Here is an 11038-nt window from a genome sequence, read left to right on the forward strand (position 1 = left end):
TCATAGACGAGTATGCATCTGTATGTCTCCTTGACAATGGTTTCCAAGTCACCCTGATATCAGAAAGTCTCAGTGTAAAACTTTTGTGACAAAATCTTCCAACGAGTGGCCTTGTCCTGTGGTATGGATTCCCTTCTTTGGCACTGGTTACACAACAACAGGAACACCAAAGACCATCCTGTTGTCATAGGAACTCTGGAATTTTCAGAATATGTTAATCTGGAATAATACTGATTTCCCTAGTGTGGATTGATAGAAATAGAAAGTTGCAGACTAAAAAATATGTGTGAGAGTTGCATTTAGTTCATCTTTAAAAGCTTTTGCAAATGATGTGGTCCAGGTCAAAATAAGAAGCATGTTAATTACATTATTTACACCTAAGATGTGCTATTCACACCAGGACAGGCAGGGGTCACTGCCTTCCTTGGTGCATGCCAACACAGTTCTTGTTTCCTGACATTATGAATGTTCATGGAAAAACTCTGCCAGCAATTGAAGTGCTTTTCCTCGATGTGAGATGCTGTTCTTCAGCTCACTGGCCATTTCAGCATACCTAGGAAAAGAGAGATAAAGAGCAAGACATAGGAGTGTCACATATATGTATAAAAATACAGATATTGAACCTATTATGTCTAAGGGACCAATTTTCTGTGGTTTTATGCAGGATTTTTACATTGTGATTTTTATGAAATTCATAGTGTATTTCATAAAGTAGAGAAAAAGGGTCATTCACTCGAGTCCTTTGTTGCTCATATATAATTGCTTGCTTTGGTGGCAGAAGTTTTGAAAGATCCCTTCTGACTTCTACATTTTTAAACTCATTCTTTAATTGACAACACAATTCAGAAGATTGAAGTTTCTGTTTTTCTCTCAAATATACAAATAGTTGTAAATTACTTTTTAATTCAGTGCATATCTGATTCATTTCACCAATTCCATAATCTTTTGCCAATAAAGAATACACAGTTAGATTCAGAGTTGCCAATTTAATGCTGATAAAATGATAATTACAGCCAGCAAACCTGTCCCCAGGTCTTGGTGAGATTTAATAATATACTACTCAAAAAAAGTTAAGGACCACTTTTTAAAACGTACACATTTGTACACATTTGTACCACTTCACAATGGGCCCACTTTTCAGGATATGCAATAATGCGAGAGACATCATGCAACAACTGAAACCACCCATGTGTGAAATTGTTACAGGGTGTTTGAGGAGATTCAAGACAGCCATATTCGGGTATTTCTAGAAATACAACACCCGGTTTGAAAATTGTATACACACATTAAAAAGTGGTCCTTAACTTTTTTTGAGTAGTGTATATAGACACCATGTGAATTGTGTTTCATGAGAAATAAGATGACAGATGCAGGACTATGGGACGGAGAAAGGAATTTAATAAGAAAAGGATAATACATTGGAGATAGAGATAGAAAGAGAGAGAGAGAGAACTTTAGCAAAAAAGGAAATGCCAGGGACATAGATGGGTTAACATAAAATATTTTGTGGACAGAAAAAAAAGAGAGTGAAAATATATAAATAAATAATAAAAATAATAACAAAATCAATAAACAAATCACCCAAGATTTCTACAGACCCTACTGCATATCTACTGTAGGATTTTGAGTACTCTAGTGATATGTTGTGTGTGAAATCATGGAAAAATCTGTTGTAGAATCACATACGTTTGGTCATAGCCCTTCGGCTGAAAGCAAGGATCCCAGCCAAAGTTAGGAGGCCCTCTTGGTTCAACTACACTTCCCTGCAATTAGAGAAATTTGAAAGCTGTTAGGTCAAAATTACAATCATAAAGAAACATGGCAATAGGCTCATTCTTAAGGGCTTTTTACACTTGTAAATTTTTGCTTAGTTCCGTACCAACGGTGGGGCTAAGGGGGGGCCTTAGCCCCACCGTTGGTACGGGACTATCCTTAGCCCACTTTCTGTTTACACTCGTTTTTGCCAAAGTGGGCTAGCCCCACCGATAGTCCGGTACTATCTGGCCCTGCAAAATAGCAGGGTTAGCACCGCAATTGTGGTGCCAAGCAAGTGAGTGTAAACAGAACAAAAAATAATCCTGGGCTAAGCGACGGAGACGAAGTCCGACCCCCACTGACCAATCAGAAACGAGGTAATCAAGTGCTGCCAGTGCGTGCGTGTATGTGTACAGTACACAGCATAATCATGAATATTCATGTGGTTTGGAAAGTCCGGGGCCAAGAAATACCAGTGTAAAAAGGTCAGTTTTCTCCTTAGCCCCGGACAAGAGATAGTACGGGACTAATTGGCGAGTGTAAAAAGCTGAAAAAATTGGTACGGGACTAACGATAGTCCTGGGTCAGAGAGAGTCCGGGGTTAAGAAACACAAGTGTAAAAAGGGCTTTAGTGTGTGATGGACTAGCTCTCTCTAGCAAAATTTTCACTGAGAGCTGGACAAAGACTTACTGAACACACTGAAGAATATCATCACATTGTAACAAAAAGGATGTGGAAAAATTTCACTCAGAGCACTTTCAGAGTCATAATCTGTGAATTGATTAAAACATCAAGCATTTACTTGAAAATTACTAGTCTTTCCTAGAGGCTCTAGAAACACCAAGAGAAAAACATATATAGTTTCTAGCATCTTCTACACTTCGTACAGCTCATTCACATCACGTATTACCATTATAGAACAGATAAATTAGTCTACCTTAAATATTACCATGTGTTCAGTACAATAAAGTGACATTGATGTCATGGTGCAGAAATTTTTTGGGTTACCACCAATGATATTGATTACTAATTCTGATAATTAATTGAGATCATGTGATGACTGTCTCCATACATGATGTAACTGTTAGACATTTGATAATGTCATAAAGACAAATATGCATGCCAATAATGTTACTGCCACTAATTACAAGATATGGTACCCTGCCCATGTAGAGAAAGAAGACCTCTGAACTATACTGATTACATTGCATGAGATATTGAGCATCAAAGAGCAAACATATACTAATGATGGAGAGAGATAATTGGCAAGACATTGTGTACTTAATCTCTGATGTATCCATCAAGTAGAACAGTAGTACAGTGCATTCCTGTTCTAATGAACATGGTAATACAAATTCTTGTTACAGCGAAGTAAAAATTCAGGTCCAAAAATTATCATCTACTGTAAACGTGGAAATTTTCGCGGTACATTAATTTTCGCGGATTTCGCGCTACGTTCGGCTCGCGCGAATTCAAAAACGCGCGAATATATCTTCACAATATTCTATGCACATTTTGAACGGGATGAATTGTGTGCGCTTCATCGATGATACTGCTACGTAGTACAATGTACAGGCATGTTTACGCTGTGCGAAGAGACGATAGATTGCTGTGTACTGTAGCATGCATGTGTGCACCGCACGCACCGATGCTACTTTCCCCGTGACTACGGTACTACAGTCACAGCTGTACTACGTATTTGAGTGCTTGTACTCGCAGTCGAGCCGCTCGCTACGTCGCTTGTCATACGCTGGCATAGCAAGCTATGTAGCAGAGGCTTTGGATGAAAGCAGTGAATGTGTACTATAGTAAAGTAACCTGCTGCGGAGCGCGAATTTAAGAACCCGCGAATACGTTTTCGAGCCGCTCAGCGCGAAAAATTAATCGCGCGAAAATATTGACGTTTACAGTATATCTTTATATACTTCACCGTTTGGTTGTATTGACTTTCCAGACAGTACACTCCCATTACAATGAACATGGTTATAATGAAATTCTAGGAACTCTGTATTGAAGTACAAATTCAGGTCCTAAAACTACCATCTATATATTTATATATACTTTACATACTGTTTAGCTATAAAGAAATTTGGATATAAAAAAGATAACGGCTGATCCAAAGGACTTTGTTATAACGTGAGTTCACTGTATAGTGAAGAAAAGTGCTAGTCCTGAGGACTTTGTTATAACAGGAGTTTCCTGTATAGTACAACATACAAACCTCTGTCTTTCCCTGGAATAGTTGCACCGGTTTGGTCTTCTCTCCAGTGGAATATGCAAATGTGCAAAGAGCATAGGCTGACTTATCCTCCCATCCCGTAAGCAATCTATGTAAACCTTTTAGGATGTAAAAGACAAAAGAAATCAATGTTCATAGCTAATGACACAGGAATTCCACCTATTGATGCTAGAAGCAAGCTTAAACAGAAAGCATATGATATTCATCACTGAGTTTTCATCAGGTAAGGTAGGGGAAACACTTTCCGTGGGAGGTCACTCCTATTCGACATACTTGTACGATTACCACTTTATTCTGTTGTGCCATAATGTAAATAGTTAAACACATTATAGATTGGACTTAAAAAAATAATGATTATTGTAATTACCATTGCAAAATGTAGAACTATTGACATTTACATAAGTCACTATATATTACTTGTTTAAATTACTTGTATCCACATCCATGATTTCTCCTGCAGCTTCACAACATGAGGAGCAAATTTGAAGTGAATTGTGTCCACACTCTTCCCATGTCAACATATTGTAAACACACACACTCGCATACATATGCAACAATTATCAGGATTTAGCGAATATGGTTGGTCATGCACATACCTGATGGACCCAGTTTGCTGAGAAACCATTTTCTGTGGACATTTAAGAAAAACCAGAGTGCATTTGGTTGAATTAAACATGCTACAAACAATACAGAGAAATCAATCTAGCATTATCAAAGTTTGCACTCAAATAATTTTGGAGGGGATCCCAATACATGAACTTTTTGGCTATATATGTAGTAGGGGGAAAAGCAATATCAGTTTGACATGAATAGTTTATCTTAACCATCCAAAGAAAGGTTACTCTTCTAATATCCCTGTTGTTTCATTGCATAAACCCTAATTTCACAAGAAAAGTATATGGAAATTACAACAATGAAAAAACAACTATAGAATAAGAACAATAATATAATGATGATCATACTACAGTAACAACAATAACAAAATAAGGAATATACAAGTGTATGAATACATGGCACATCTGATGCCCTACAAAAGAGTTATTGAGTGAAATATGATTGCCATTATCATTCATTGCAACTAGAATACTGAAGGGTATTTTGATCGCATAATTCTTGACACGAAACTTCTTCTGCAGTGAATGGACACAATGGAGAATCGTGTGAATTGTTCTTTAATGAAATTCAATTCAATTCATTTCAAAATTAGTCAGAATGGCTGTTTACTGGACAAAGAGCAAGCAAATACTGGTAGCCTACTTACATATATGGTCCTGGTAAGCCCCCAAGAGCATTGAAACACAGGCATGTATCTTCTACTATAACAGGTCCTTGTATCTATAAGAGCAATAAATGAATAAATAAAATTAAACACAAATACACAAGCACCAATCCCATCATAGCAAAAAAATGTACTCACAAATGTCTCCTTATTCGATCTTTACTTAGATGTTTAGAAATATTATAATGTGCACAAGAACAATCACAGGTGTCTACATAGCAGAGGTTCCATGCTACACCATTAGCAAGGTTTCCGGGTTAATCAAATTATCACTTGCAACACCAAATCCATCAACCTTCACGAAGTTGTACCAGACATTATCACTGCTAAGTAATGATAGAATTGAACATAACTTTTGGGGAGCTTAGCTGCATAATGTGATAACAAAATGTTCCGAGAAGGCAAGGAGACATGACAAAATAGAAATTTCAAATAAAAATGTAATACAAAAGTTTCACAGGCAGCTTTACATTCTGTTTATAAAGATAAAACAACATCTTAATTTTCTTAGAACTCTTGGTCAATCTGCTCAATGAGCTTAGATGTGGTCTTGTAACACTGGCATATGATGTTAATTTACCGATTTTAAAAGCGAATAAAAGCTTACATGTTTTACTGCCTCCAAGCACTTTGATCTTGATATATCATCTGGTTCCCCCTGAAATTCAGGCACTGTAAATGACATGAAAGCAATGAAGTCCAAGTAGTGAAATAGTTGTTGGGTATATTCATATAATGCATTTTGAGTACTGTTGCCTTGAATGGAGGGACTTAGAATAATTCTGGGCTGTAGATTGCCAAATATGTGATGGATCAGGTCCTGATTGAGAAAAATGAAGAAAAAGAACAAAATAATATCCTTTTTATACATTATGTAGAAGTAAATAAGAACTCAATACTGGAGAGCCTTCACTATGCAGACTGTAGAATATAAAATGACAACAATCTGATCTTGGGGCAGGTTTAAAGACATAGTAGGGGAAACCGGGGCAAAGAGGAACACAGGGCGAAGTGAATGTAAATTCAGTCTTGAATCTAAACTCATGCACCAAGTACCCTCTAGGAGGCTACATTTTTTGATATCAATACAGAGCTGTGCAACTGTATGTGTTGGTGTTTTGTTGTTGTTGTTTTTTTCACTCTGCTTTGAATTCCCATTTTGGCTGGACAAAAATTTTAGGTCCACTTTGCCCTGGGTTCCCCTACCTTTAACAGTAACACTCCATTAGATTAACATAAAATGAAAAATTATATGCTCTAATACATGATCAACAACATCTGCTCATACTCACAATCAATGGCCACAGACTGCACATCAAACTGTTTGCCAAGTATGGCTTTCACCTATATGGGGAAAAAAGGAGGATCGTCAGTATGCTGCACAATTTCCTTATTCTTGGAGTACGCTAGGTTGTGCTATCACAAAGTACTAAACATTGCTGACAACAACAAGAATCTGTCTCTACTACAACGGTTAGATCACTGGCCTCCACTTATCTACATCGTTGTATGCCACTACGTAGCTGACAAGACACAAGTTTAATACTTGCAATAGGTGATATGTCCCTTGGTTCAGAGTCATACCAAACAATTCAGCTAATAATTGGTTTTGGTGCCACAACATAGCTTCCAGAAATGATAACCCACCTTCTCACTGAAACCAAAACTAAAACACCCATCACATTCCACACCAATAAACTTAGTCCTAACAGCACAATGTCAATACTGATTTTTAAAAAAAGAAGAAAAAATCCCTACATTCAAGTTTGGTTTTCATTCACAAAACACTGTTCATCATCTTTCACACATGGATTCATGCAAGGACCTAGGAGTCACAGTTGATTCTAAACTTAAGTTTGAACAACATTTCCAGGAACAAACAAGGAAAAGTAGAAATTACGCGGTGTGTAATATGTGTCCCCGCCGGAAGTAGCATTTAGTAGCAAAATGTACAATATAGGTAAAAAGATCAAGGTCAAAGGTCAAAGAAGTCAAAGGTCAAAATTCTATGTAGAAGTTTTGAAGCCCTAACCTAGTGCCATCACATAAAGCAAACGGAATCGAAATCGGGTTAGAAATGGCGCAGGACTAGCATTTTGTAGCCAATGTACAATATAGGTAAAAAATCAAGGTCAAAGGTCAAAGGTCAAAGAAGTCAAAGGTCAAAATTCTGTGTACAAGTTTTGAAGCCCTAACCTAGTGCCATCACATAAAGCAAACGGAATCGAAATCGGGTTAGAAATGGCGAAGGAGTAGCATTTGGTAGCAAAATGTACAATACAGGTCAAAAATCAAGGTCAGAGGTCAAAGAAGTCAAAGGTCAAATTCTGTGTACAAGTTTTGAAGCCCTAACCTAGTGCCATCACATAAAGCAAACGGAATCGAAATCGGGTTAGAAATGGCGAAGGAGTAGCATTTGGTAGCAAAATGTACAATACAGGTCAAAAATCAAGGTCAGAGGTCAAAGAAGTCAAAGGTCAAAATTCTGTGTAGAAGTTTTGAAGCCCTCACCTAGTGCCATCATATAAAGCAAACGGAAGCAAAATTGGGTTAGAAATGGCGAAGGAGTAGCATTTTGAAGCAAAATGTACAATATAGGTCAAAGGTCAAGGTCAAAGGTCACAACTGAAATTCTGTATACAAGTTTCAAAGCTCCCATGTAGTGCTATCATATAAAGCAAACAGAATCAAAATCGGGTTAGAAATGGCGAAGGAGTAGCATTTTGAACATTTTGATCACACACGGACGCACGGACGGACAGACGGACACACGGACACACACACGTACGGAGCCCGTTTCATAGTCCCCTGCTCGAACTCGTTCGGCGGGGACAATAAACAAAGCTAATAAAATTATGAATCTAATAAGACGCAAATTTGTTTATCTAAATAAAGATAATTTTTTATTGTTATATAAAGCTTTGGTAAGACCTCATTTAGAATACGCCCATGCAGTATGGAGTCCTTATTTGAAAAAACATATAGAAATTTTAGAAAATGTCCAACGGAGGGCCACAAAATTAGTTTCTGAAATAAGATCTTTATCTTATGAACAAAGATTGAGGCACCTCGGACTTTCAACTCTAGCATACCGCAGGGCGAGAGGTGACATGATTGAAGCCTTTAAATTATTTCATAAATATGATCAGGAAGTAGTGCCTGACTTGGGTTTGATTAAAAAATGCACTAGGACATAGTAAAAAATTACATATTTTTCGATCACAAACCACTACAAGAAGAAATTCATTTTATATGCGCATCAGGAAACCATGGAATAGTTTACCTAGAAATTTAATAGATGCACCCAGTGTCTTCAGCTTTGAAATTGGTTTGGATAAACTCTGGGAAAATGAACCCATAAAATTTAAGTTTGACGCCACGCCACCTGGTCACTACCCAGCTCATCTTAAGGACTGAACCTGGATCTGAGTACAGAGGCTCAGCCTGCATTTAGAATCTTCCATAGGTATCCATAGGTAAAACTGGGGCGGGGCTTCTTATGTACCCCCCCCCCCCAAAAAAAAAAGAAAGAAATATTATACATTGGTTAGAAATAACATTTCATTCATTGCTTTATTAGTTATTCCTAAGGCCGTAAAGGTGAGAAAGTTGAACAACTCAGGGATTTTTAGGACTAGTTGAAAGTTTTGTGGTGAAAATGGCGGTCAGCTCTAATAGACCTTATGCATATGACATCACACGATCTTACCAACTGAAGGGCGCCCTCCCTCAGAGGGCAAGCGATGCGTTGCTGGAGCATACTTTTACACGCGAGGCAACGGGCATTTACACACAACATCGGTGTTTCTTTTACTGTCTTTTCTTATTGCATGTAATCCACAGCCCTAGATCGGGAAATTTAAGCTTGTATAGCAAAATCGACATTTGAGGTATGCAACATTTTGGCACAATTTTCATGAAAAAAGATGGAACTACCAGCGGTCATAACAGCTCATCAACCTACGAATCCGTTAGCCAATCACATGCGAGGTAGATTTCTACGTGTTTTTTACTAAAACATGTACCTCGCATGTGATTGGCTAATGAAATTCAAAATGGCGACATACATTCAGCGAACGGCAATGTTGCGCTATGGATACTAATTTCTGCGATATAACCTAGGAATTCTCTAGTTACTGTGAGTATTTCGATTGCACAATGTGAGAAAATTACCCAAATATTGCTGCATAATGTGTCATGTCATGTCAAACTTGTTTGATGATAAAAAAAACTGCCACTGGCCTGGGGACTAGCGGCGAGTGAGGCGGTCGCCGCTAGCGCGCATAAGAAAAGCACACAGCTAGCTGCACGCGTGCGGTGTCAAGGACTTCGCTTGCCCTCTAAGATGGCGTCGCGAGAGGTTGTCAAGCGGGTGATGACGTCAATGCATAAGGTCTATTCACAATGAAAGTCTCATGCCACAAATGTTTCTCATTTTACCGAATTTACAACTGCCACTGGGACCCCCCCCCCCCTTGATCTTGCCATTGCAGACTGTCGGAGTGTCAATATCTTGTCGTATGTTGCGTCCTCAACTATCAGTTCTTTGAATTGTCTCCATAATTCAGACGTAGCATGACCAGATGAAAAGCAACACTGCTGTTACCCTCAGCTGTAGTATGAATGACCCAGGGGCGGATCCAGGAATTCTGTACGGCTGTACGGGGGGAGGGCGCAACTTATATTTCTGGTGCCACTACCAGGTTTCATTTCCTTTTTTTTTCTTTTTATTTCTTTTGTTTTTAATGAAAAATAAAGGGGGGCGTGCACCACTTGTGCCACCCCCCCCCCCCCCCCCCCCCCCCCGGATCTCCCACTGATGACCTGTGTATAAATTATACTCTGTCTCTAGTCTAACCGTTACGTAATGAGACAACATTCTTCTTGCTTGATACATGTCTAAACTTTACAACTTAATCAATTTGACCATGTCACGTATTATCAGGATAACCGCAGCAGCGACCCCGCAACGGGGTTAATATCAGGAGTACATCCACAACCTTTTTATAATACCGGGTACTCTGAAACATGTTACTAAACAGTTAGCCCGACCAGACGCTGTAACTACGCTGTGCCAGCGACTGGGCTGTGTATAGATCTAGTTACTAAACTGATAAACAGTTATAAGTTATGGTTAGTATTTGTAGTAGGCAACAAAATTGCACCTCTATCCTTTAGACACAAATCTGAAGTTCACCATCCCTGTATAGCTCCGAGTATTAAGAGCATGCAGCGACATCACACAAGCATCAACTATTTTCAGTTAGTTTTACAGTAGACGTCTCTTATAAATATACTAAGTAAATTTATTTGTACTAACTAACTGTTAGACCCTAATTTACATAGGGTCTATAACTTATTATAGTTTAGCTCTTTAGGTTTAATAAGTGTGATTGATATTATTACCTCCTCAAGTTTGTTTTTGTTGCCTGTCACAAATGTCAGAGTTCTCCGTGTAGCAGTAGCCTGCATTGTTGATTTGGCGTGGAATCGCAGCAAATAAAACAAATGGGCAAATGGGGTGGCATGGATGATAGATGGCGATTGTTTTAGTAACAGTGTCGTCAGTCCGCCTGATAGAAGGGCAGGCGATCCGCGATTTGCGAGGCGATGAAGCTGTCTTTCGGTGAAGTCACGGCGCGCGGGTATACTCGCGTGGCGTGGCGTGGTCAGTGTGGTGCACGTTGTCTGTCACTCGCTCGCGGGATTACCGGAACCCCATCAATGACGTCATTACAAAACAGTTCATAGGTCAAACATCGTA

General features: G+C 38.7%; 1 protein-coding gene across 1 annotated transcript; it reads right to left on the minus strand.

The window, feature by feature from the left end:
* Nucleotides 1-389: 389 nt before the first annotated feature.
* Nucleotides 390-10818, minus strand: LOC139727214 (inosine triphosphate pyrophosphatase-like). Its single transcript, XM_071638171.1, has 8 exons — nucleotides 10681-10818; nucleotides 6567-6618; nucleotides 5882-5946; nucleotides 5257-5330; nucleotides 4592-4623; nucleotides 3978-4093; nucleotides 1687-1763; nucleotides 390-553 (listed from the first exon to the last, which is right to left on the minus strand). Exons 1-8 carry the CDS (start codon nucleotides 10744-10746, stop codon nucleotides 460-462), a joined length of 576 nt encoding a protein of 191 aa, XP_071494272.1. The 5' UTR covers nucleotides 10747-10818; the 3' UTR covers nucleotides 390-459.
* Between the last annotated feature and the right edge of the window lie 220 nt (nucleotides 10819-11038).

This window comes from Diadema antillarum, unplaced genomic scaffold (assembly GCF_040938485.1).
Source record: "Diadema antillarum isolate AM-2024a unplaced genomic scaffold, OU_Dant_1.0 seq00000122_RagTag, whole genome shotgun sequence".
NCBI classification, from domain to species: Eukaryota; Metazoa; Echinodermata; class Echinoidea; order Diadematoida; family Diadematidae; genus Diadema; species Diadema antillarum.